Consider the following 27,990-nt stretch of genomic DNA (forward strand, 5'->3'; position numbering starts at 1 on the left):
TAATGAACCATTTATTTTATTTAACAATATTTAACAAGAATTAGACTCAGACCTGGGATGTAACAAAATCAAAAGTTTCTTTTAAATATACTTTCAATTATAAAAATAGCACCACTTCCAAACAATCAAAATTAATTTGTCGCAGTTACCAAATAATAGGAAAGCAAGTTGTATAAAAGCAATTATTTATAAACATCCTTAAAATGAAGAATGAGTTTATGATTTTTGAATCCTTACAAAAATGCATAAAATAAATTATACCACCTTTCTGGAAAGCTATTTACAGGGGATCTGAAAAGATTAAATCAGTTAAATATCAAAAACTTGAGCTCAAAATCAGAAATCTTTACACAGTTTCTGATTCGCTGCATTATCCAATCTCACAAGATGATGTGCTGAATTAACAAAATCTCACAATGAGAAAAACAAAGCATTCATTTTCCTGTTTTCAGCTGAGATGTACATGATAAAATAATTGTGGGAGGAGACTAGCCAAATAAAATGACCAGCAGTATAAAAACACCTACTAGCATAGTTTGTCACTGGAATTACTTTCTCTAACAACAATTAACTTAGATTGCTTACTGAAAAAAATTTTCCTTAGCAATTTTAGCTCTCTAAAAATGAAGCATGCTTTTAATCTCCCAAAGTAAATTGTCATTCAATTTTAACTAATTCATTTATATTCCTAAAAGCTGCGGCCCAATGAGAAATAAACATCTCAAATCGTATCACAGAGTGCTGCAAGCAGATATGAGTACTGTCATGCCACAGAAGACCTCCTCAAACTAGTACCTTTTTAAGAAGCACATGCAAATCAAGTTACTTAAATTGCTAAAAAGTTCAGGAGGAAAAAAAAATTAGCAGTTTAATTGCTAACTACAGGAATTATGAAGAACCTACGGTGTTCGTTTAACCTTTATTAAAGGCACCCAGCATCCTGGCATAGATCTATGACTTCTTCCTGATTCACGTCAAGTGATAACCCAGCAAAAAGAGACACTGATCTAGTGCAGTGTCAAACCAATCCATTTGTATAAGTCACAGAAGCAGCATGCCAAAGGCAATGAAAACCAACTATCAACAATTTAAGCCACAGGTCAGGATACTCAAAAGGGTTTGAATGAGGAATGTCATGCCCAATCCAAACATACTATAGCACTGAAGAGAACAGACATCACACCCTTCAAAACAAATATAAAAAAATATTAAAATGAAGTAAGCTTAGGGCTATTTTTTTACATCGCCAGCCTTCATCAGGGCCTTAATAGCCCTGGCCCGCATCTCAAGCTCCAGGAGCTCCAGCTGCTGTGCTGATGGCTGAACATCTTCTGATGGAGCAACAGTCAAGTTTGCTGCTTTAGACTCCTTTGGGCTGGATTCTGCCAACCCCAGTATCTCATTCACGCTTTTCTCAATGTCCTTCTGAAGGTCATCTATCTGACCAGCTCCACTTCTGACAGCACTTTCTGGCACATCTGGACTCTCCTCTTCATTGCATGGGCCTTCTATGTCACTATCATATGCATCTGCATTTATGCTGAGGACATCACTATCTTCTCCCTTGCCTGTAACACAAATGTAACAAATAACCATGCAGTGCAGGGAGCCTAACAAAAATTTACCTTTCATTTTAGAAACTGCCTCTGCATAAAAATGTTTCTCTTCACAGATTCAGATTATGACAAAAACCATCTATAAATTATAGGCAAGTATTTCCTCCTCTTTTCCCTCCCCCAACTTTTAAGACTGATCTAATTTAGACAAGTTTTAATGCATTTTTTATTCCAATTTAGAAAAACATGCAATATACCAAAGCAGCAGTGCCTGAAAAATGTATTCCATCATATGGAGTTACATGATCTATTTTCCTAATTAAAAATGTCATAAGGTTTTATATCACAATGAAGCTTCTGCATTACAAAATGAAAGTTGATGTGGGGAATTTCTGGGACTGATTATTTTAGAAGTAAATTTAATTCTCAAAATGCAGTTTAAAAATACTTTGATTACTTTATAAATTACAATAAAGAAAAAATACCAAAGCCAATGAAGATGCAAAAAAAAAAAAAAGTCATACATTACAATTATCTAAGCCTTTTAGTGAAGTATTTCAGATTAATTTGGGTCAGCTCAGTAAAATTATAAAAGAAATGCTGGTGATTTTTATTTTTCGTTAAAAGCAGAGGTTTATTAGGAAGAGTTTAATTAGAAAAAGCAGTATAGTCAGTAAAACTGGCAAAACCTCCATCACCGATTCTCTTTACGGTGAAGTTGTGAGTGAGAGATACTATCCCTCTTGACACCTTGGCTCTGCAACTACTTGGTGCTTGGGTGTCATTTTTCATCTTTAGATATGCTCTGATAATATTGCTTATTGCTTAAAATAAATATTGTTATTTATTGCAACAAAATGGCAAAATTACTGATTCCAAGGGTTTAATATTGGCTCCTGGTAGGGTCATTATACAATAGTTAAGGCTGCTAATTCATAAATAGTCTTAAAAAATGAAATTATAGATTTAAAGAAATGCATTTTAAAAATAAAAACTTTTCACTGTGTGCTGAAGATACAAGGTAAAAGGTACATTCATATACAGTAAGCTCCTGTACTGTATAGTAACAAAACAAAATGATAGTTTTAGAGCATATCAGCATTAGGATATAAACATCTATATACCATAGTAATTTTCCTTTTTTAAACTTCCCTTTTTTAAATTAGCCTTTTGCCAACTGGTTTAAAAAGGTTTCCTTTCTGTGGATGACTTAAGAATCACTAGTTTTCTCCATCTGTTCTTTTAGCTCCTAAACCTCAAATCTCCAAGGCTGGGAAGTATTATTGATCTGCCAGTATTGCTCATCAACAACAAAGCCACTGATATACTGGAAACCAATGCAGTACTTCCTTTGTGAATTGCTGTTCTTGGACACCAGGCAATTTGAGTTTTACTAAAGCTCAGGTTATAAAGAATATATTGATAATGTAGTCTAATACAGCAGGGAGTCAGGGTTTGATGCCTTTAACTAATTGTCTTTGTATCTCTGGGATTTTCCTCAAGATGCTCACATTTTATTGTTGCAAAACTTACAGAAAGGATTTTGCTAATCATTCTTCTAAATACTAATGACAATTCCCTTGAAAGCATGTGTTTTAGTCCCAACATGAACCATTCTCCCTTCCTCTTCAAATAACAGCACAGTACACATCTTTGAAAAGAAATTTTTGAAGTCTGTCTTTAGAAATGCTTGTTCATATTTCGGTGCCGTTGGTTGTACACCACATCACAAGAATACAGCTATGTGGGTGAGAGGCATTTCTGGAAAACAGGAGGGAGAACTGAAAAACTCTCCATACCTATAAAGGGCCATATTCCCCTTGAACTTTTCATTCAATGAAAATTCTGTGTGAAGATTAACAGGTAGGATATGGACAACAAATTAAAATTTCTGGATCCAAAATAAGTTGAAGCAACAAATTTTGCCAGAGATCAATTTTTCCTTTTAAGAGTAAAAGAATGCATTAGAAAACTCTACCCCTTCTATGAAACGCTTAAAAGAAATGTTTTTTGGGATGCGTGCATATTTGCTTATGAGCAGGGAAGGAAAATCTTTAGAAAAACAGATTTTTCTTGGCTTTTGTGACATAACTGTTATCCTGAGGGGATGAAAAATCAATATTGAACACCAAGAAAGAAATATAATAAATGCACTTTCCTTGCTTAAAAAAAAAAAAAAAGAGGAGGAATGGTGTTTCATCCAACTACCTAGTCAACAATAAGTTTCCTTAAATTGTTTTTATAAACACTAGAGGCATATTTAAGATAGCCAGCTGCTTTTTATTTACCCTAAATAAAAACTTAAACCTGAGTGCTGGTGTAAAGAGTTCAAAAGAAATATACACATCCTCAATTCTGGAGTTTTGGCCCAGATTTAAGAAAGCACACGAGTCCCTATTCGGGACTTAAGTGCTATCCAAAATAGGGATGCTTTCGTGAATCGAGGTCTTAGCTACTCAACATGTGCAATCCCAGATTTGTAACATCAGCTACTGAACATGGATGCAAAAGCATACTAACAAACAGGTAAACAGTATATGATATGTAAAGTGTACACAGCTACACATTTTCAGGATCAAGATCATCATAAATTTAGTCAGGTATGGGAAAATTGGTCAAATCCCTATAAATTCTTGCTTCTGGAGATTAGCATTGTTGATCACGTTGATATATAGGATTTTTGGTCTGTGGCACTTATTAGGTGAATGATGACTTTTTTTTGGAGTAAAAACTGGTTATATTGGTTAAAACAATTTAATTCTATGAAAAATGTGTCCTCTTCTAATCCTCAACATCACATGGAGAGTTTGCAATAAGCACTAATATATAAGGCCCATCAGTCCCCTACTAAAGTCTTCAACACCACAGAAGTGATGTGTTTGGGGTAGTTGCCCTGTCTCTAAAATGCCTATGATCATGGCAACCTCAAAATCTGCATTTCCACCTCAGATGCAAGTTTCACTTCTCCTCTCCCTGCCTACAGAAAGGGATGAGTGGACTCTGAACAAAATCTTGCTAACTAACTTCCCAGAAAGACAAGGAATGGGAATTATTAAGATTAAGGAATGGAAATTCTTCTGTCTTGCTACAAAGCACCAGTCCATATTTACTTAGCACCTTATTCAACAGGACTGCATTTCCTTGGGGCAAGAAAACATACTGTATTTGAGGAGCCTAGTTCAAAGTTCAGAAGTTAAACTCTGAGCATGCTCATCCTTACTGCCAATCTTCGCTTTGGAACTGATCAGATGGAGCGGGTGGAAAAACCTGAAAGCTACTGACAAACTGGGTCATTCATTCCTGTCCCACTATCTGTATAGAATAGGGAGCTGCCCAGCCTTCAAAGGTACAGGCTGTCCTGGGTTCTATCCAGAATTAGGAGTCTCCATTGCAGCACAATGCACAGTAATCACACAACCACTGGCCTACAAATGTTGTTTAATTAGCCGATGAGCTTCATTTCCCTCTTTTGCAGTTGTAATTTTACACAGTAATAAAAGTCTCAGATGGCATTTTTCTCATTATCTTTTTCATTTTGATAACTTGTACTTATTCCTTCAGCTACAGTTGTGAAATTCATTTCAGCACACTTAATTCCTTTTTTAACCATATTTTACTCACTTCTGCTTAGTCTGCTTTGTCTTCTACCTTTTTTTCCTGTAGCATCACAGGCTCCAGCATGGAAGAAGAATGATTACTAAGTTATATTTTACAATTTATGCCCATATTCTCAAAAGCTCTTTAAAGCTAACATCTTGAGAAGCACCGCTGTCATTGCCCAAAGCCATCATGATACCGTGGTTGATAAAGTCATAAAAAAGGACAATGAAGCAATCACCTGCAGCAGTCATCAATTCCCTGAGATAGGACAGAAAGAGTGGAAGAGGTCTGCAGGAAATCTGTCAATTCCGAGGTCACTCCATATAACGCAACAAGCAATATTTAAAGCGTTTCTCACAAAGTCATGGCATCCTGCTCTTAACAATTCTGCAGCTTTTGTTATGACATTCTTACCTCCTCCCTCCATTTAATTCCCCTCACTTGCTACTTCAAAAAAAAAAATAATAATAATAAACCGTTTGAAAAGCTGTTGAGATAGGACTCAGAATTGTGAAATAAAAGCTGCTGGAAGCAGATAATATTGGCCCCTCATAAGAGGAATACAGTTTATGAGAATCTGAAGCATTTACTGATTTGACAGTTATTTCTGACATTACAATGTATAGTAAGTACAAATGAAAATAAACAGGCTGAGATAGAAGCAGCTATAATTCTAGTGTCATGTATAAAATAATACTGGCAGTTGTTACGCAGTGTTCATGAAATGGATGAGCTAAAACAGGAGCTGATGCAGCTTAAACGCAGCTTCCAATGTACAGTAGGGAATCAAAAGTACATCACTGTCTTGGTATTTTATCCAGTGCCCATCACAGCAGTACATGAATGCTTAACCCAATGCATTTCTGCCTGTTCTAAAAAAACAGAGGACACTAGAATCACCAGAATGAAAAGCTGATTTTGTACCTTTCTTTCCTGGAGGCTACAGAAAATGAAGGCTCATCTGTCCCCACCTGATTACCAAAAGCTGCCATATTGGTGTGATCACACCAAATGCTGGCTTGTTTGTATTTCTACTTTCAATTGCTCAGCTTGCACTTGAAGTACAGAAGCAGCTGTCTTTTAGATATCCAAAGGAAGGTGATCATTTAGAATGATCTGCATCCAAAGAGAGAGAAATGATCAAAGTTCCTCTTAAGCTGGATGGCCAGAAGTGAGAAGTCGGAGAGTGGGAGGGCCTGCAGTCTTGCTTCCCCTCTACTACACTCCCTTCTCCCACAGCTGAGTTATTAACTGTGCTTCTGCAGAGCTGCAGTAATGCTCCCCTAGCTACCAAGAGCTCCAGTCCTGCAGAACTCAGAGGGGCAGGAGAGGGATGGGAACCAGGATTGCAGATCCTCTGAACAAGCCACACAGCCTTGAAGAAATCAGGCAGCTGCTTATTTTGAAAGTAAAACTCTATTGCCATCCTTTCTCCTGCCGTTGGACCTGGGCTCAGGGAAGAGGCTTAAACAATATGTGCTAGGGAGCAAGAAGAATGCCTGTAAGAAGGCAGGACTCCACACTCAGGAACTGAGAACTGCATGGACCCCAGGCTGAGGCAGGATTTGGGTTGGTTTTAAAAGGTTTTGTTTTTTGCTTATAGCGACTTGTTTTAATTTATGGATCTGAAGATTTGCTCCTGCTGAAAACTGCTTGGTCAGTTCACCCCACTAGTTAACGATGGACCTACAGTCTACTTCAGGATAGTTACTATTATGTTATTAGGATTTGAAGTTCTGGAGGAATTAGGAAGAGCAATGAATGGCTAGTTGCTTATACAACAGATTTACCTAATCTCTTGCTGCTGCAAATGGTTATACTGAATGTATGTGACTGGCAAAGTGAAAAGATAGCATCAACTTCATGATAAAAATACATTTCCCCAAAACCTTTTATTTTTTCCTATGGAGCCCAGGGAAGAAACAGGAGGCTCTTAAGATGATCCTGGTCTACTGATCCAGCACTAGTAGGGTCTAAATATATATAAAACTCACCAAACTCTCTTCTGCCACTTCAGATCACTATGAGTACAGTGCAAAAACAAAGAGTGGGGAAGACTTTTGAACGTCAATATTTCAGCATGAAGGCAACAAATGCCCCCATGTCATTCAAAAGAACACTCTGGTCTTACTGGAGCATCAATGGGAACTTCGATTGTTCAGCACTTTTGAAAATTAGGCCCATGTTTTGGATTTTGTTTTGTTCTTTAAAAAAGTGATTCATCATTTTTTCATTTCTGTACTATCTAGGTGGCACAGATGTCTGGGTGGCACAGATGTCTTGATTCCACTGAGGATGCGTCACTATTATTATTACCACCAGTTCAAGTATCCAGGCTGACAGTCACTGGCTGTTGAAACTGGTCACTGCCAAGAACACAAGACTTCAGCTTTCTCAATACATACCCTGTTTTGACTCCAGACCTTCCAGTTTGCTGTCTTCCCTCAGAGAAGAAGTAGAATCTACATTGTTGTCTTGTCTGGAAACAAACGAGAACACATTTTAATTTGCACACTTTATTATATAAAGTGAAGAGGGCTATTTCAAAGAAACATTTCCTTTACACTAGCACACAGTATTTGTTAATAGCCTGAGTAAGACAGGTTCTGTATGAAAGGGGCCAACAAGAGTTTACATATACTTTTATAACCATTTTAAGCACTTTAGAACCCCAGGGTATTTTTCTGCTTTCCTCAGTGACATACAAGATCAAAGTTAATTATCCTCACTGCACTGGTCCTACAAATGAAAAATCATAATTGGCAGTATCTTCCCAATATGGGGTGCTTATTTGCAAAATGCAACATAAATTGTCACACAGGCAGGAATTTAGAAAATCTAGTTTCAGTTGCATTCAAGGGATATTTGCTGTTTACTTTTGCAATTAAGTAGCTATTTTCACCCTCATGAGAAACTAACATTACCGCTGAAGAATTGCTTTTAAAAAGCAAATTCAGCCAGACTATTGACCTGGGTTCAATATCTATTTCCCCTACCTTAAAAGATTCACCTTTTTTTAATTTTAAGATTCATACACCCTCCCCCGCTAAGGTGTCAACCCTGGAATTGCTTCATGTTGCACAGAAGCAAACAAAAAATAGCCTAAGAGCCATGGAACCATATGTTTGTGGCCTGCTATTTACCTACAGTTTTCAAATGACATTTTTTATACAAAGCAGGGAAGTATAAATGAGAGATTGTAAGATGCACCTGAAAAGGGCAGACACTGCTTACAGCAAGATCCTGAAATCAAGAGAATCCAATTGTTGAGTTTAATGAGCATTTTGGCAGTAAAATTATTTTATATTCATCTACCCAATTTCATCCCTCAGCTGTTTTCTTGTCTAAAGTTTGTGTAGTATGTATTACATTAACATGTAATCAAAGCAACCAGCCTGCTTGTAGGTATTAAATCGAACCATAAAAAAAATGATAGCACTACCACAGATCTTACCATATTCTAATTTCAAAGTTTCAATACTCCAGACTTAGTTCCTTTTCAACTATGGCCTTAAACAAGTTCTTTCTTAACAAGGTGGCTGCAGATCTGTTTTTCTATTAAATAACCACAGATGTGTTTCTGTTTAGAATGTCAGGCTAATAAATCAACTGGAAGGGAATCTCTTCCTTTTGTACACCATTTCTAACCAGCCCAAATTTGCTACACTGATGCAAACGAGGGTACACCTATTTTGACGGCTACTTTCCCCGCTAGTTGTAGACATTGTAATCAATTCTGAATGGCCCTCCATTTGTCCCACAAGTTTGTACACAAAGACATGCATATAATTATCACAATTATGCAAACAAATGCTTAGGAAGGTGCCTAGGCATTTGCACACACAGATGCAATAGTTACGCAAAAAACAATGTTTGGCTCGATAGCACACACCCACTTTGACTTAACCTGTATCTTGCAAGAGACTGGGCGAGGATCGTGTGCTTCCCTCCTCTCTCTAGTATGCTTCCCTACCCGCTGAAGCTGGGTGAAATGTTATTCCAAATCCCAAGGTTTCAGTTCTGTTGGGCTCTCCATTTCCAGCAGAAGGATGGAAGAGTGGGTAGAGATGAGAAAGAAAAGAGCCCAAATGGGGAAAGAGCTATGCTGAACAGGGAGTTTGTTTATGTGAGCTTCTCTTATCCTAGGAACCACCCAAATGCTTCCCCCACATAGGGATAGCTCAGTGTTTTGAGCATTGGCCTGCTAAACCCAGGGTTGTAAATTCAATCCTTGAGCGGGCCATTTAGGGATCTGGGGTAAAAATTGGGGATTGGTCCTGCTTTGAGCAGGGGGTTGGACTAGATGACCTCCTGAGGTCCCTTCCAACCTTGATATTCTATGATTCTATGTTTTTTGCTTGTCTCCAGAAGGTCAGACATTTCAGGCTGTATTAGCTCTTAGATGCTATATCTAAAACCAGAAATTCTAAGAGAAAATTAATTTTGCTTTAATGTGATCTTTTAAACATATTAAGCAGGTTCTCAGACTTTCATTCCTTCTTGCCCCAGCCTCCGGGGGTGGGTGGGAGGGCTGGTGGTGGTAAAACACAACCCAAAATCTTGCACTCTTCCCTTTTGCCAAGGAGAGAGGCTGACTGGCTGTTTTCATTGCTGATGGCAATGCTACTCCTTGGCAAGCAGCAGGGTCAGCTCTGACACAATCAAATAATTTCCAGGGGGAAAGATGCCAAGCAGTGTCACCTCTGCAGTAATAAAGCTTCTGCTGCCCTGAGTCTTAAAGCCAAATTTCATTCAAGAATTAGAATCACCCCTTTGTCAGCAACCTCACAGCTACCCCTTATTTTTAACTATGCAGTTTGTTTTAAGTACAAGTAGTAGAAATATCTACATTTCTTTTTACCTAACAAAAAATAAAGACTTTTCTGTAAATTGGAAATCATGTAGCAAGACCTGCTGTAGAATGTGTCCCTGATATTTAGACCATATCAACTGCTTTAGCAAAAAAAAAAAAAAAAGCATCCCTGCTGTAAAGACCATCTGCTGTCAAAAAAATTGGGGGTCCCAAAGGCAAATCTTTTACAGTGCATTTTATTTTATCATAAAAGGTTGGGTTTGACTGGATTGCTGATGAAACTTCACCAGCTGGATTTTAATAAGCAGGTGTCATACACCATCTTGTGGCCAAGCAGTGGCCGAGCAGTCTAGATTTGGTTATTTTCTTAATAAAAAGAATTCAATTGCATAAGGACAGTGGGCCAAATTCAGTTACTATTAATTTACACTGGTGTAAAACAGCAGACACCCAGCAGCCAAAAGCCGATATAAAAGTGGGGAGCACCTCAGTACAGCCCCCACGTGCGGGGAGCAGGAGATAATGCTGGATTTAACCCTAAGGCAATGCCTTTGTGGCTGCAGGTCTCATATCCTCATTTTCCATATTGACCTTGGCTAACAAGTGGCAACTAAAGTTTGGAGTTCCCTGTGCCTCCTGGCTGTTAGGAAAGAAAGCAGTCAGAATCAGGGAGATATGCTCTAGGAGGGAGTCAGTGCTAATTTTCAAAGTCAGCCACAGCTCTCTCCTGCCCTCCTTTTTCAGCTGATTCCCTCCTCTCACCCTTCCAATTTTGGTGCATTAGCCCCTCCACTTCCATTTTTCTCTTGGGTCTCCTTGCCATTCTCCCTTGTTTGGGTGGTGTTCTATTCCACCTTATACATTTTTTTTTTTTTAAATAGAAGGTTGGAAGGACCCTCTCTACCAAAACAATAACACCTTCCCTCTTTTGCTGCTTGCCGTTGACAGCAGCTGCAAAATGAAGCTTACCTAATTAGGTGGTCCATGGATCCCTGGGGGTCTGCAGACTATGTCTAAAATTTCCAAATTGGTCCACACCTTTATTTGAAGTTTTTTAGGGGTCTGCAATGAAAAAAGGTTGAAAACCTTGGCCTAATTCTTTTAGGCTGCTCATCTCCTAAGGCTGTTAGGGCTAGTCTACACTGACAATGCTAAAGCACTGCCACGGCAGCACTTTAATGTGGCTTGTGTTGTCGTGGCAGAGCGCTGGGAGAAAAGTCTCCCAGCGCTCTACAAAAATCCCCCTCCACAAGGGGCGTGGCTAAATACACTGGTGCTTTACAGCACTGAAACTTGCTGTGCTCAGGGAAGTGTTTTTTCACGCCCCTGAGCGAGAAAGTTGCAGTGCTGTAAATTGCCAGCGTAGACAAGCCCCGAGTTTCACTTTACAGGCTTCCTTCTAAGGTAGTAAAAGGCTTCCCACACTGATCTTTCCTTGGCAAGGCTTGAACAGTTATTCCAGATTTCCTTCTCTATTTCACGTAAGAGAATCAAGTTTTACAGGACAAGAATTAATACATACATATCATCTTAGATATTCTTCTTGGAAGAAGTATCAGGGAAGGAGGTTTGTTCCCCCTCCCCCACCAAAAGGATGACGACAGATGAAATAAATAATAAGCATTAGCTATGTTACAGAATTGGACTCCAGACTGATCTGACTTACTAGACCAAGGTTTCAAGACACAAAATATGTCAAAGGGTTGCATGGGAAGCCCAAGGTGTTCAGGGGAAGGGTTCAGAGAAACCCAGGGTGTGTGCAAGTGTGCACTCACCCCCACAGAAGTGACTCCTGCAGCTCTGGCTGGGCTAGGCTGTGTGCAATGCAACCTGATTCATGGGCTCTCAGTGCCCAAAGAGAATGAGAACCACTGTAATAGATTCTCCTTGGTACACACTGAGAAGAACAGTCAGAGCCTGATTTTGAGAAGCAGACTCATTTTGCAGGCATTTTTGTACTTGCAATTAACTGTGCTGTAATTCAATGCCCTTCAATCACTTGTCTCTGTGATTAACAGATAGAAACAGGCTATTAGACATCTATGGATTTTTTGTGCAGTTGTGCATGTGGTTTGTGAATATAAAATCTAAAAACAAGGTGAAGCCCTTAAAAAAAAAAATCCAGGGCCTAAGTTTGAGGAACTGTATTTTCTTGCATGCAAAACTTAATTGCAGTGAACAAGTCTTCTGTATTATCACAGTGGTCTGTGAATTACTAATAAAAATCAACACATTAAACATTATTGCTGGAAATACTAGGTATAGTCCCTACCAGCATTATGCACTATGCTCAGGATTATTTGCATGATCGGGTCCTATTTAGAAAATCAAGAATTCATGGGGGCTAACTAGTATTAGAGTCATAATCAAAACCGATAGTTCTTTAGTTTTCAAAAATTATATACAGTATTAAACATTGCAACCCAAATTTACAAATTTGGTTAAGCAAGAGAGCTACTTGTGTAAAAGAGACAATGCTCATTTTTAAAAATAGCAACATGCAACTGTTTCTGAACCAGATGAAGGAGGAAATTTTCATAAATTTACCAAAATCCCTGTGGTTGACATTGTCTTGTAATGGAAAGTCCAAGATACTTTTTATTACATTTTGCATTAGAAAGGGCATAACATTAAACGGAATGACAGGATGTACCTCAGTAAATTTGGATACATGCAAAATGAGCTATGAATGTCAGACTAATGCATCAGAAGCCTTGCTTTCGTGTGTTCTATATATTACAAAGTAAAAAGAAACAACGGATATTACATTGATTACAGCTTTTATGCTGCCTATGTTCACAAACAAATCTGCTTCAAGTCCTGTGTTACTGAAAATTCTTGAACTGCTTATCAAATTATCATACTTTCTAGTTTACAACTTGTCTTGGAAATAAGTTAATTTAATGTACTATACTAGAGAGAACCTTTAAGAAAAAAAGAATGTATTTCATACAGTTTGAGGGGTCAAATTCTGTGAAGGACAAATTTTTTTTTTTTATGATCACAAAGATAAGGGGTCCTATACTATACTAACCTACAACAGATCCTCCTCAGATAACAATGGGAGATTTGCATCAACATCCAGGGTTGAACAAGCCCCTCAGGTAGCAACTAAATTTGTAGTTAGTAAACTTACTGTTGTACACCGCATCACAACAACCACAACAACGGGGGGAGCAAGCACGATACTCATTCTGATTTGTGCACACAAATGTAGAAACTATGCAAGCTAGGTGAACAATTGCACAACAACCTTATTTGAATAATTGGCTCTAAAATGCCATCATTAAACTCAACAACCCATGTTATTTCAGGCAGTCTGTGAACTGTGGAAGACAACATTGCATCAGTTGCACTTGACTTCCATTTGGCAAGTTTTCTTTCTTTGCAACCATAAGTACTCTATAATTATTTTTTAAGTGACCACTTTAGAGTCTACAGAATCTGACTGTCATGAAAGCTGGTTAAATATCTTACATGGGGCACATCAGGGCCAGGGATAGGTGTCTGACACCAGTGTACTGAGTCTCAAAGAAAATTATAAAAGTATAGCATATCAGAGATAGTGCCTACTATCCACAATTCACTAAAGAATTGTGCCGGACAACCAGATAAGGCACTTCCACCACCCATGCTGGGAGAACAGAAAGGAAATGAACTAATAAAAGGGTCCATCTAAAGATCTGAGATTACTGTAACTTCTTTGCACAATGTCATACCAGTAACTAGAAATAGGAGTCCATTTAAAAAAAAAAAAATTCCCTGGTCTTCCTTTGTTTTCCTTCCTTAGATCAGAAGCTCAAGCCTCCTCAACATTGGATATGGTTTTATCTGGAGGCAGTACTCATCTGATTGACAAGAGCTGCTGTATCTGGTGAGTATTTTCTTGGTCTAAATCCTTTTATTTTTTATTTCCCTTTCCCTTCCTCTGTTGTGTACAGCTTCCTGCTCGCCTGCACATTCCTCCCCACTCCTATTTGTCCTCTTGCCACCTGCATATGCTTTTCCCTCTCCCCCAAGCACTTCAAAATATTAAATGCTAGTAATGATGTGTGTCCAATGCAATAAATGTTTCTAGCATCTAACGCCAGGCACAATACAGATGTGAAGCCAATATACTAGACTGCATACAACTGGACTCAGACCAAGACAGAGAACAGGAACGGCATTAGTGATGCAGATGGTAGATATCCTCCCGTCAACTGATGGAGGGCAGACATGCATCCTTTCTTCTGAAGCTTTGTGTAGCATTTGACACAGCTGATCATGAAATGTAGTTATCCCACGACAGAAGTGACAGAAATCCTGGGGAAATGTACTAAAATGGTTCGAGTCCTTCCTTCAAGGACACACCCAAAGGATAGTGATGGAAAACTGCACCTGTACCACCAGACACACTCACTTGCCAAGTCTGACAAGGATCTTTTTTGTCCAGTTGTATTCAATATTTACATATAACCACTGGCAAGACATCATGGGCTCAAATGCCAACAACATGCAGATGACATACAGCTCTATTCATCCTTCACAGTGTAAGAAAACTGTTGACTAATATGTATATATATCCATGCTAGCCAGCATATTAATGTATTATCCATATCATACACCTACAGATAAGTATGCATTAAGAACCAATAACATTAAACATAAATACTGTAACAATGATATAGCCTAAACTGACCGATACCAGAACTCTGTTCAATAGTCTAAGTATCCCACAACTCCTTGCATTTGCTGAAGCAAGCATTTGGCCTAAGCAGATAGGAAACTTGTCAAAATCCAGATGCATTCACCCTATGTCTTAGTACACACTAGAGAAGTAACTTCACAGGCCAGTACCTGGAATGCTAGTATCCAAAACCAAGATAAGGAAGAAACAGAACAAGTTAAGGAACTGGGACAAAGTGATGGATTTGATTTTAGTGACATGTAAATAAAGGTGTAACTTTGGGATCGCATCTTCTTGTAATACAGATGTAACATTGCTGCACGAGACTGCTTCCCCAGACACTGGTATCATATAGAACCCTTTTCTTGTAGTATATTATTGGCTTACAGCAATAAACCAGATTGATATTGGTTATTTGGCCTCTTGAATAAATTTCGTAAGTAACCAAAGTGTGGGCAGGCATCTCACTATATACAATTTAGCATCACATCACCACCATTGTCATCAAGTTAGGTAGGTATTGGCAACAGCTGGTTGAACATAAACCAAAGCAAGATGGAGGTTATACCGACTGACAGAAGAAAATAATTCCAAATTATGTCACAGTACAGTCTCCTCTGGTTGAAGAGACATACTCATAATTGGTCAAGTCAGTCCTGAGTTTACAAATGCTCTTTGACTCCTCCCCAGCTCTATGCTGTCACACTCCAACATCTGCAAACATAATATTCTACCACTGACGGCTGGCTAGAAAACTACATCCCATTCTGGCAAACTATCACCTGACTTCAGTGACCTGCCCACTGGCCTACCACAATTGAATCTACCTGGACAAGGACGAAGCTATCAGTTGTCGGGAAACTCCAACTTGTACAAAATATAGCAGGGTACCTCATCGGCAGGAGGGAGGGGGGACACTGTCTGTGAAATGCTAGATTCCCCCCTACAGTTATGAGGTATACTAGGAAATTGTTCGAAAGCAAAGTAACTTGTATCGGAAAAGGGATTTTATCTAATACAGAAGTGTAAAGACTGAGGTTGAGCCTTTGTTTTCTGCATAACTTGTACATGATGCATTTCATCTTTGAATCTGATTTTTCTATTAAATAAGCCTTTTTGTTTATTTTTACCCCAAGTAAGTCTCCGTTGTGCAAACTGTGAGGAAGGCCAAAGTAAGCTGGTATCACACCTTTCAGGGTGACAAACTGTGGGGGGAAACACTCCAAGTGTCCAGTAGTTAAGAACTCAGGGAGGATGGATTTGGGAGACTCAGGATAGGAAGGCCTGTTGATGTCACCCTGCAAAGAGTAAGTAGGCTAAGGGAAGCCAGTGTGAGACCTTATGCTGTAAGATAGGCTCCTCGTGTCAGAGATCTGAGCCATAGCAACACAGTGTTAAGGCACCTGAAGTTTACAGAGCAAGTGACAACCTCTTACTGGTCTGGGTGATCCCTAAAACATCAATAACACATCACACCTATTAAAAAAAAGATAAAAATCCAAAAGAAATATAAATCCACATGAAAGGAGGAACCGCATGTGACAAATCTTAGACACACTGCTTAATGCACTACAGGAAGGAGCTCTGATGTCATGATGATGGGTGCAGTTTAAGAACATGAATAGAATACCAGTGAACAGACAACAGGTGCTAATAGTGCTGCTCATATCTGATGCGACTAGCAGTACCAGTGTCCCAAATGGTATAGCTCAGCATCCTATCCTAGGGGGATAAAGACCAGCTGAGGACATGTCTGGGTGCAGTCCTGTATCTGGAAGCAAAATATGTTAAAACAAAAAGAAATCTTCAAACTTTTAAGCTTCCTAAACAAAACCAAAGGAAAACTGCATCCATGAGAGTAAGGTGACCAAAAGGCTGTAAGCAGTACTGATTAAAAGCAAACATGTTACACTGAATATTTCCACACAGCAATGAAAAAACCCACACATATTAGAGTTCTCACAGCAAAGATAACTTGACTGCATTACACATATGGAATATATATGATTATTAGTTAGTGGTATCCAGTATATTGGCCCCCCATCTACCAACACACGCAGTGATACATCAAGGAATAGCTTGAGACGCCTACTCGGGGCACACTCAGAGAAGGCCATTCAGGAAGAACATTGTTTGGAAGACCTCCAGGCTTCTTCACGATGTTGTGGGACCACCACCTGGGTCCTCTGCAGCCCGCAGATACCCAGGAAAAAAGTATTCTTACAATCCCGCAGAACCTACTACAGGACTAAACTGGGGAATCGGTACCTGCTGAAGGAAAATAGGAGAGCAAAGTGGGGGACTGACCAGCAGCTGAAGAACTCACTTCTCAACCTCAGAGCACAGGGAAGAAACAGCTAGCCAGCTTTGTAGACAAATACTAGTTGACTGTCTTCCTCAATTAACTATACCTCATTTAGCAAAAACCTTGGAATGTCCCAAATCCTTTGGCTTAATGGTGTTGTATTGTAGAACAGCAGCATAGAAACAAACAGTGCTGTAAATAGTATATTAAAGATCTGATCAATTGCATGTTAAGAAACTGCACACAGCTCTGAAGTTATGGAACAGATCTATTAGGGCAGTGTTTCTCAAACGTGGCCACCAGCAGATTTTTTTGCAGCCACAACAGCCTCCAAAGCATGGGCAGAGATTGAGGGGACAAAGCAGCAAGACCCACCTTGCAGTGCCCAGTTGTTGCTCCTTAATAGCTGTTACCAAGGGCAGCAAGATGCACTGTTTGCTGGTGCTGCGGCACCCTTTTCTCTGCAGCCTTCTCAAGGCTCTGAGCAGCACCTCTGAAGACATGTGATGCCGGTGTGCGCAGCACCAGAGACAGCTCGTCAGTGGAGGCAGTTGCAGCATTTGGTCACCGGGGCAGTTTCCCCACTCCCGCCCGACCAGGGCTCGGGGAGTCTGGGACTCTGCAGGTAGCCAGTGAGTTCCCAACTCACCTTCCCCAGGACAGGCTCTTGCTGAAGGGCCATAGGAGGTAGGGACAGAGAGACCAGTCAGTGCTTCCCTCGCCTGGACTGGACTCGCCGTTTACAGTTGCTGTAGCTACCGCAGCAGCTCAGTGGCTCCTGGCTGCTGCAGAGCTTGGCAACTCCCTGACAGGGTGAGGGGGACATGCTCTGAGCGCAAGAATAAGAGCAAAGTCTGGGTAGAACTGTTGTAAAGACATCCACCTTTTACCAAAAAAGCAAAAGAACAAAACAAAAAAGACAAAAATATGCAAAGCACGTTATTTGTTTTTAGGTCCAGTAAAGAATAGAAAGAACTGTACATTATTTTTATTATTGAGTCTGCAAAAAACTACATAAACAAATTACAATGATTTGGACATGTAAATGTGCCTGTATATTCATTTTCCTAAAGTTAATAATTTTAGGAAAAATTATCAGAGCAGCCACCACCAAGAGTTGGTGTCCACATTCTGAGGCCACCAATTTTTTTTTTTTTTTTTTTGGGAACCCATGTACTGTATTAGGGTAGCAATTTGCAGAGTCCTAGCAAACACTGGCCCTGATCCTGTAATCCTTCAGTATGCACAACTCATACTGACTGATTTTACATGGCTTCCAACATGAAAGGGCTGGATGACAGGATAACAATCATATCTTACATTTGATAAGAGCTTTCTACATACTAATGGAGTCTACTACAGATTTTCATAAATCTTTTACATTTTGAGCTTGAGGAAACATTCAGTATTCCATTTCATTGTGGGGACAGGATTTATATGCATCCATTAATAAAACAAAGCTTTTATCAAACTATAGCCACTTATAAACTATAACCACTGATTCAAATTCCAAATGGACTTGGGAGAAGTCCAGAACTAAACTTTGCAACTGAGTGTATCCCACTATATACTTGTGGGCAACCAGACTGAAATGGAGACAGAGTTGGAATAAGACTTTTGGAGACAGAAGCAAGAGCTTTCCTATTTTTTAAGGCAAAAAGTGGAATGAGCAAAATATTCCTCCAAGGGCCAAGAAACCATGTTTTTAGCCCATTTCTGATTTACATCTAATTTGTCAGATGCTGGGCTTGAAGCTCCATGAGGCCTATGAAAACAGAGAAGACAAGTGGGATTTTTTTTAAAAAAAACTTTAATATCTTCTCATTAATATAATTCAGGAATATAGAAAATTTAACAGTTTTACATAAAACAAAAGTCACTTCAACCCAAAAGCTCTACTGAGCTGCCCAGCAAATCATTTGGAGAGTCTTTTTTTTTTAAAAGACTGTCTTCCAAAAACAGATATATTCCCCTATTTGAACTGGTTTTGATCTTACACAGCTTTACATTGTTTATAATCCCTGGAAAAATTTTAAATTTACTTTAAAATCAGCTTTTCTGTTATTTCCTGAAGAGTGCCATATTCAAGCAGTCTACTCCCCGATATGGTACAGTTGTGACTGAAACACTGTCTTCTAAAAGCTCTTACTGGCTTTCAACTTCAATTTGTATTCATTTATAAATGGCTTGAAAAAATTACTTAACACATACTGGCCCAAAGGTTAAGCCTACTTAGGTGAAAGCTATTGTGACCACATCTGCCTGCCTGCACCTTGTTCAGGGACTTCATCCTTTGAAGGAACATGTGGCTTGTATACAGTTCTGATAGTTTTCCAACTCCCCAGAATTCTCTTTGACTACTAGAAGGGAGAAAAGGAACCTTTGTCGATTCCCTTCTTTCCCCTCCACCCGTTTTCAGGTATACTAGCTGCTGCAAGAGGTGTGGGTGTCTCCAGTATTCTACACCTCCCTTGGTCTTCTACCTTCACAGAAGCCAGATGTAAAAGGTTAACCGGTTAACTGGTAAGCATTAGTCTGACCAGTTAACCCGCCTGAACCATTAACCCCAGGCCTACCAACCCAGTGGCCCCACTGCCCAGCCCCGGCCCTGCTGACCGGCGGGATCAGCAACCGCCACTTAATTGGTTAACTGTTTAAACAACGTATTTTTAATCATTTAAACATTTAACTTTTAAAATGATACTTACATCCCTAGAAGCCAGAGGTATCTGCTACTTGACACTGCATGCCCAGCTTCTGTTTTTGACCCTCTTCCTCAGGAACTTACTACAGTGATGCTGCTGCTGCTACTCATAGCTTTGTCTGTCAGCCACAGAGTTGAAAATAGCAAGGTTCTTGTCAGTTTCGCTGCTCCCCATAAGGTCCTGCATAGCCACAGTGAAAACTGACAAGACTGCTTGAATATTCTGGTGCTCTCTCATCCTTTTGTCAGAATAAAAATTGGCCAGTGTCTTCAGCCTTTGGAAGATTGCACTGTGGTGGTCTGATTTACATTTGGCTCATGTCTGGAAGGTGATCTTCACAACCATAAGGGCTGAAGAATCCCTTCCTTTTAAATTTGAAGTTTAGATTCTGTGGAGGTTAATAGTATTCCCCTGAGAAAGCTTCCTATGCTCTATGAGCAAATGGATTTTGCAATCCCTTCAGATAAACACTAGTTAATAATGATAAAAAAACATTTTTCCCCCCTTTACATTTTTATTTTTATTGTTTTATTCTCTAAGTGACAACACAATTTTCCTCTTAGTTTTTTCCCCTAAAGTCACTAACTATTTTATTTGCATGTAAATTTTTGTTCAATTTATTTTGACTGGAAGTCATGACTACCTGCTTTGAACACTAGTTTTGAAACACCTTTGAGCTATAGAACTACAATCCTGAATCCTGACAGAACTGATTCAGCCCTTATCTTTCTGAGATAGTGAAGTGTGCAGAACTCAGTCTATTAGCTCAAACCTTAAAAACAAGGGTCCCCCCACATCTCCCCTTAGGATAATCCCTCAGGATCCTTGGCCAACAGGATCCTCTCCTCACCCTAATGAACATTTCACTTGCTGTTAGCTATATTTCCAGTGGTGGACGAAGGGATGAAGAGACTGCTTGACATATCTAGGACCTGATACTACAAAGTGCTTAACTCACTGACTCCCATAAAAGTAGGAGGCACTCAGCACATCACAAAGGGTGATCAGCACCTCACAGGATCAGGCTCACAGTTTGTAAAGGGCTTCAAGATTCTTATAAGATGAAAATGATATATTTTCCTGGTTTTACTTTTACACACAAGTACTAATGGGTATTAATGTTAACTGCGACACAGGCATAGATAAAAATATTCCCCTAAATCAGAATTCTTTATAGTGGCATCTTAAATATGCAAAGTAGCACACAAAACAACCCACTACGCTCTTACAACAAACACTAAGTAGTCTGATAAGGAGCCTCATACAAACTTCTGCAAAAAGGATGAAAGGTATTTCTATTCTAACTGATTCTCTTTAGCCCTGATTCTACAATTAGATTAGTGCAGGTGGACTTTGTCTGGACAGTGCCACAGTAGGGCTGTACATGGGTTCAGGGGTCCATCTGTGTGGATGAGATTGCAGAATCAGGGCCTAAGTGCTCATGCAATTCCCTTAGAAGATCTCCGTGTAGTTAATTTCTCAGTTAATTGGCAATTGTGCAGTATTTTGGCACATGATGATCATCATCCAGTAAGGTATATACTGTTTTAGTGTCACACTATGGCTAAACTTTCTTTTTATTAAAGCAATGGCTTGGTTTTGGTAGGACTGATTTATGGAAAGGAAATTATTTAATGGAAAGTGATGGGGCTAACAACATGAGGGTCTGTCTCAGAGAAATTTACAATACAACGTTGTCTTCAATGCAGATAAAGTGTTAGTACAGGTTTGCAGAGTTGGACCCTGATGATACCACTCATATTGGCTTCAGCTGGATTAGCCATTTGAGTAAGAGTCTGAGGGGGTACTGCGGCCTTTGGTGCTACTGTGAACCGAGGTAGAGGAAAGCAAAACCTCTTTCAAGTTTGTTTATTTTTTACTCACTGACTGACTGATTCAGCTCTAGTCTTATCTCCACCACGATCTGCATCTTCATCAGTATCAGAGTCCGCACCAGTCTCACCTGAATGTATAAAATTTCAGCATATGAGATTATAGCCAAGGGTTGCTTCCTACCTGCTTAGAGTTATTTGCAAAACTTAATTTTACCTGAAGTCAACAGTGTAGTTTTTTCCAATTGAAGGAGATGTTCTAAAATTACATTTACCCAAAAGAAAAAGCAATATCTGAAACTGCTGCTGCCCACAAGCTGAGACTAGTTTGAACTATTCTTTGATTATCCATTAAAAAATATGAAAATCCAGCTTTGTTATTGTACTAAGGGTAAAGGGCAATGAAAAGCCTCAGAGAATCAATCCAAGGCTCTCTGTATCACATAAGCCCCACAGTGAGCTACACAAGAAGGTGAAACACCCACTCAGTGGACCTCTGCATCTCCTGCAACCAAAGGGGAGCTCAACACTGGCACAGAAAAATTAGCAATAAACAAGCCAGTGTTGAAGGGAATTTGGCAGACAGACCAGAGAAGGTACCACTGGGTCTGAGCTAGGTATTATCTGTGAATACACGGATCTAATACCGGGGAGTCACCAAGCATGGAGTGCAAAAGAGGCTGCAGATACTATTCCAGCTCATGGGTTTGAATGCAGCCACAGAACAGCTACACGTCAACCCTGGGGCCTATCATGCAACACATTCATATAAAACTCAACAACAGCACACTAAACTGTGGCTTGCCCCAAGTGCTTGTACAAGAAAATATGACTCCGCATTACTTCCCAGCACATGCTACATACGCGAGTCACAGCAGGGGACAGAACAGCCTACATGGGACTGCTACACACCTTCATGTACCAGATGGGGGATTAGGTAAAACCATGACTCTACCCCAATGCCTCAGCCAGCACAGCTGAGCTGGTACAGCAGGGGATGGAATCTGCTACTCATACATAACAAAAGCAAATTATTTTCCTCTGTAGCACATGGGGATCCAAGTAAAGAAGTATGGCTAGAAACAGTCAATTCCCTTCCTGGTCTGCTCCTGGAGCAGCACCATACTGCCCGTTGCTATGGGTTGAGAGAAGATTCTCATTCTAACCCTATGACTCTATACAACAACCATGAATTTCGCTTTAGTAGAACAATAATCGAGAGCTGGTCAGAAAAAGGATGTTTTCCTGCAGAAAATTTAGATGAAAATAAAAAATCTGTTTTTTTTTTCAAATTTCCATGGAAAAATTATACGTTTTGTTGAAAGTCTGATAACTCAAAACTTCACGGTGAAAAATTTTTATTGAGAAAAAGCAAAATTAAATATTTTGTATTGATCAGTTCAACTTTAAACTGTGTCCATACAGGAAAATTGCAGGGGCTCTAGAGGTGGCAGTTTAATGTCAAATCAACGCAAAAGAAAAACATGTTAATTTGAAAGTGCTGAAATATTATACTTTTGGGAGGGTTTTTTTTTTTTTTTTTGACAAAAATCAGTTTTCCATAGAAAGACACTTTGCATGAAAAAGTTTGTTTTGTCAAAAACCCGATTTTCCATCAAAAATAGCTTAGACAAAGTTTTTGAGCAACCCTAGCTATATCACAGCAGATGACATTGGATAACCACATTTTTCTATCGACAGGTATTAACTTAAGAGCTATTGACTTATTACATATATTTTGGTTTAAGTATGTAGAAAAATATATTTAGCCAGATAATTAACTTTTTACAATACTAGAAGTTTATTCCTTTCAAGTTATTTATTTTAAGAAATTTCTGAGGATGCAGTAGTCTGATATACAGAAAAGACCTATCTTTAAGGTAGATTCCTTTAACTGGGCACTGTTGTACAATTAAAGATCAAAATCTGTAGAATTTACCATAAGAGAAAATAAAGAACTAGTTCTTACCATCAAGAATCTTCAGGAGTTTTTTCTCAGATAGAAGTTCTAATTGATCCAGGCAAAGCCTTTTGATTTCCTCCATGGAACAATTCTAAGAAAATTGAAGTAATACATTAAAACAAAAAAATCCACATATCTGAGGAGAAGCATATATGCAAACTACAATCAACCCTCCATTCCTACCAAAAATTAAACTGTTTTCTTTAGAGTGAAAGAATCTCAAATCATTGAGAGATGCGGATGAACCAAATCTGAAAAAAACAATTCTCTTTCTCTCTTCATCCCACCTCAAAGGGCTTTTGAATTCTTGCTGGGACCTGATGATCTTCTCTATTGTCTCTGATCCAGACAACCACCTTTGGAAGACGAACTGCAAATATAACATGAACATTCCAGCCATTTCAGCTCTACCTGCCGCATGTTCTCATTAACCAAACTAGCAGGGATATTATGTAATTCACTCAAAGTTTCAGTTCTTCTCATATAGTTCATGCAACATCCAACTCAGACAGCAGCTCCTTTTTTGCTGTGATGCACCTTCCTGAGATGTCACAGCCATCATATAACTACAAAGGAGCAATAAGACAGCTTGGGTGCATGTGTGTGTCTGTTTTCAAAGTTAGGTATTTAACAACAATAAAAAAAATAAAAACTGACAAAATATAAAGATGAAGTGTCTGTTACCTAATCCTCTTGTAGATTCTATGGTGGCTGTGACATTTGAACAAAGTGCAAGCTAGTGTGTCATTATGGAGGAGACGCTGGTAACTTGAGCCATGAGCATAAACCATGCTTACTCCACATACTCTGTCCCTAACTAGTAGCTGAACCACAAAGAAGTTTAAATTAGAGCCAATAGACCTGCACCGTCTAGCTCATGCAGTAAAGTCTTATGCTCAGAGGTCCTGGGTTCAATTCCTGTTGCCAGTGACCCACCCAGGGGCATCAAGTTTTTACGTAAGTAAGATAGGATGGCAAGGATCTGAAAAGTGATTTAAAAAGAAGAGGATACAGGTAAAATGTACTTAAAACTCTTCATGGGTAGTTAAATGAACCATTTAGTCCATATTACTGAAGTGCATGGAATTTCTAGCTCTTGTGTTTCTGAATTCTAGCTACCATATTTCCTCGTAAGGATAAAAGTCCCTTTAGAATAATCTTTATTATTTTCAATCACAGATCATTAGAACTGCAGGCGCAGCACAGGCTTACACACTGTTTTGTTACTGTACTTCAATCCCTGTGGCAACAAACAGCCCTCAAGGATGACATGAGGTATGTTTTTTGTGTCTGTCTAGCCTTTTGTTTTAAACTCATTACTTTAATCTTGGTCAATGCCTCAGACTGGAAAGCTGTTCCTTTAACCTTTTTACGTCACAATAGAAGATGCACACTCCCAGAATAATATTGTTGTTTTTTAAGAGGAAACGTACTATCAATCACTTGACTAATCTAACCCTACATGACAACAGACATTTCAATTTTAGGGTTTTCTTCAGCAGAGGCTGCTAGTCTTATCAAATTGTATGCTTTTGTTTTCTTTAGTTTAAACAGGAATAACATTCCAAATTCATTTTCACTTGTGACCTAGAGGACTGGAACCCAGAGCTCAAGCAGATGACATACACCAGGAACTCATTCTACAGAATGTTCCAATAATAAATTAAGAGTCAGGTCTTACTGTAGCAGCTGTGGTATGACAAAATTATGCTCTATTAGTGTTTGTTTTCCTTCCATACCATATAAGAGTTTAATATCATATTAAAGAGAAAGAGGAAAACATTTAAACAGTTTTAGAAATATAAAAATCAAGTCTCATTAATCAGTCAGCTCAATATTAAGAAGTCTATACACAAAGCAGCTCTTCAACCCAACTATGAAATGCTGTCATTTCTATATACCACAGTGATGAGCATGGTATCAATAACTAAAAGTACAGCAATGTCTTAACAATGCATAGAAATACTATGCAACAGTTTAAGACATGAAGTAAATACCACATCGAATTGGAATTCTAGTAGGAATTTAGCGGAATAGAATAAAATTAGTGCATTTGACTAATTTAATTTATCAGGGTTAATATGCCCATCCCTCCTAAAAGTATTGCCATAGGATCTTTAAATGACAAGTTTCACCATGGTTTCATGTCTCATCTTTGTGAAGACTCTGAACAAGAGTGAAAAAAAAATAAAAACAGACGACTGTACCATAATGGAAAATTATTAAATTTAAAATTTTATATAACTGTTGCACAAAAGGTATGTAGGTTGCTGTAATATACATATTGGAAATCCACTGGACTGACCTGAGGCAAACAGAGCTGTTCAGCCCTGCATGTACTGAAGAGTTAAGTATATTTCAATACCTTCAAAACATCAGGCAGCATTTTCTGCAGTTTCTTCTCCCCTATGACACAGAAGCACTGATGAAGCATTTCTTTTTTGTCTGCAATGTAGAAACTAACTGGTTTTAGTGACACACTGAGGTCCAGTCCACCTTCTTCTATGTCGCTGTGCTCTTCAGCTAACTCCTCTTTTTCTGCAGATGGCACAGTACATTTTATTTCCTAAAATTAAAAGATTAAAATACGTGGAAAAATAAAATGGAAATTGTCTCTTTAATAAGTCAAGAAAAGAGGAAAGATTTTACAATGGTGTCTGCCTCAACAATACGGTTCTTACTATAAAATGTTTAAAAGAATATTACAAATGAACATCTTGTATTTCTGGAATGTTATGAACCTTTAAGTGCTTTACATTGTAAGATTGTAAAAGTTACATGAATGCTCTTCAAATGTGTAGGCCAAACATTAATATCCCTCTCAAGAGACTGCTATTTTGACTCATCCTAGCAGTCTGAAAGATCATAAAGCAAAGAGCTACTTCGCCACATAATCTGAACAATATATTTGGAAAAAACGAAACAAAACTTTGCCCACTTGGCTATAACTGGGCTGCTGTATTCCCTGAAATTAATGGAAAACAAGGGGAGAGATGTTTGGCAGCACAAAAAACATGTTCCTCAGGTATGTCTGACGTAGTTAATCACAATTAACCTTTGTAAGACTACTGCTAATGACAAATGTCTTGTTGAAACACAACAGTTTGGGCACAGGATTTTGAGGGCCGAGTTTTTTTTTAAGAAAGGGTGGAGTAAATGTTAGGACAAGAACATGTATTGGGCAGGGTGATGGGATACAGTAAAGGCTTAGAGATTCCCCCAGAAATTTCTTTTCATGTAGCCCCCCTTACCATCAAACATTAAAAATTAGCTAGTAAACATGAAACTGCTTTCCTATAATGCAATTCTGTAGACACTAATATACAAATTTTGGTCACCTCTAAAACTTGTCCCGCACCTAATTTCCCATGAGAAAAGTTATGCAGCTCACCAATACTTCAGACTAGCACCACACAGTTTCAGCACTTTATTCCTTCACCAGGTTTCTATCTTGTTTGTCTTTTTTCTACTCTACATTCGTGTCTGTTCCTTTCTATTTTCGTGTTGTGTGTAAAAGGCTTCTGAGCCTGATTCAGGAGTTTACTTCCAATGAGGATGTGTCCGTTTCTTTTTGAAGCCAGCACTTCACAGTGGTTCTCATAGGAAACTGCCTGCAGGCACGCTAAAGGGAAGGGACTGGTGTAACTGCTTCAAATCCAGCACTCCAAGAGGAGCTGGCAAGGTCCGGCCACCCCAAAGAGAGTGGGAGCAATGCTACCCTCGCCGTGGGGCAGATCTGGGGAGTGCAGAGGAAGCGGGAGCAGAGCCATGGGGGGTTTCGAAGCCCAGCTCTGGAAAAGTTGCTTTCCTCAGACGGAGAGACAGGCCGTTTCCCCTTGATGCCAGTGAGTCAGGATTGAGCAGAGGCCCCTCCGGGGGACGCTTTCACCCTGTGCGGGTTAGAGGCCGGGGGGGTCCCCTTCCCTGGCAATGTCTAATCGCATGGGGGCTCTGCTGTAGCCCAAGCAGGAGCTGGGCCGGACAGTCCCACCGCCCGTGTCACGCAGGGGTCGGACGAGTCGATCCCACCGGGTCCTTCTGGTCTCGGGCTCCAGGAACCAGGCCGAGCACCCGCCTAGGCGGTACCGCGCCCCTCCCCGCCAGGCGGCCCGGGCCTCCCGGCTCAACGCCGGGCCTAGCGCTCAGCACCACAGCCCCAGCCTCCCCCCTCCAGAGCACGGCCGCTTCCACTCGCCCAGCCGGGCCCCGGCCGCTCTGGGGGACGTTACCTCCAAGAGGCCGTAGCTGGACTCGGTACTTCGCCGCTTCCCCTCGGTGCTCCCCGCGCCCAAGCCCCCCTCGAGGCCGCTGGAACGAGAGCGGCGCCGCTTCTTTTCCTTGGAGGATTTGCGGCCCGGCATCGGCCCGGCCTCACGGCGGTTGGAGCCGCGCCCCGTCCCCCACCAACGGTCACATTCCACCCCCTGCGGAGTCAGCGACAGGGCACTGTTCACAACGCGCGCGCGCCGCCGCCGCGGGTGGATTCCATCCCCGCGACAACGGGGTGCTGGCGGCTCCGTGCTGACGTCAGAGCACGCGGACTTCCG

At 39.8% G+C, this 27,990-nt stretch overlaps 1 protein-coding gene across 3 annotated transcripts; it reads right to left on the reverse strand.

Annotated features, from left to right (window-relative positions):
- On the reverse strand, nt 1-27,990 carry CAAP1 (caspase activity and apoptosis inhibitor 1). 3 transcript variants are annotated; one of them, XM_073345537.1, is made up of 7 exons: nt 27,673-27,990; nt 25,809-26,009; nt 23,450-23,534; nt 21,533-21,611; nt 7,562-7,635; nt 5,178-5,213; nt 1-1,568 (listed from the first exon to the last, which is right to left on the reverse strand). In XM_073345537.1, exons 1-7 carry the CDS (start codon nt 27,802-27,804, stop codon nt 1,231-1,233), a joined length of 945 nt encoding a protein of 314 aa, XP_073201638.1. In that variant the 5' UTR covers nt 27,805-27,990; the 3' UTR covers nt 1-1,230. The 3 variants fall into 3 exon arrangements, with proteins under 3 accessions (XP_073201638.1, XP_073201637.1, XP_073201639.1); XM_073345536.1 differs by having other exon boundaries at nt 5,178-5,228; XM_073345538.1 differs by lacking the exon at nt 5,178-5,213 and having other exon boundaries at nt 27,673-27,989.

This window comes from Lepidochelys kempii, chromosome 5, assembly GCF_965140265.1.
Source record: "Lepidochelys kempii isolate rLepKem1 chromosome 5, rLepKem1.hap2, whole genome shotgun sequence".
NCBI lineage: Eukaryota > Metazoa > Chordata > Testudines > Cheloniidae > Lepidochelys > Lepidochelys kempii.

Bases quoted from the DNA above. Each gene is read 5' to 3' on its own strand.
- CAAP1 (XM_073345536.1), bottom strand. From the start codon at position 27,804: ATGCCGGGCCGCAAATCCTCCAAGGAAAAGAAGCGGCGCCGCTCTCGT. The intron at 26,010-27,672 runs GTAACGTCCCCC...TTTTAATTTTAG, and splicing joins CCAGCTACGGCCTCTTGGAG to GAAATAAAATGTACTGTGCC. The intron at 5,229-7,561 runs GTATGTATTGAG...TCCATGCTGGAG, and splicing joins AGGTCTGGAGTCAAAACAGG to CCTGTGATGCTACAGGAAAA.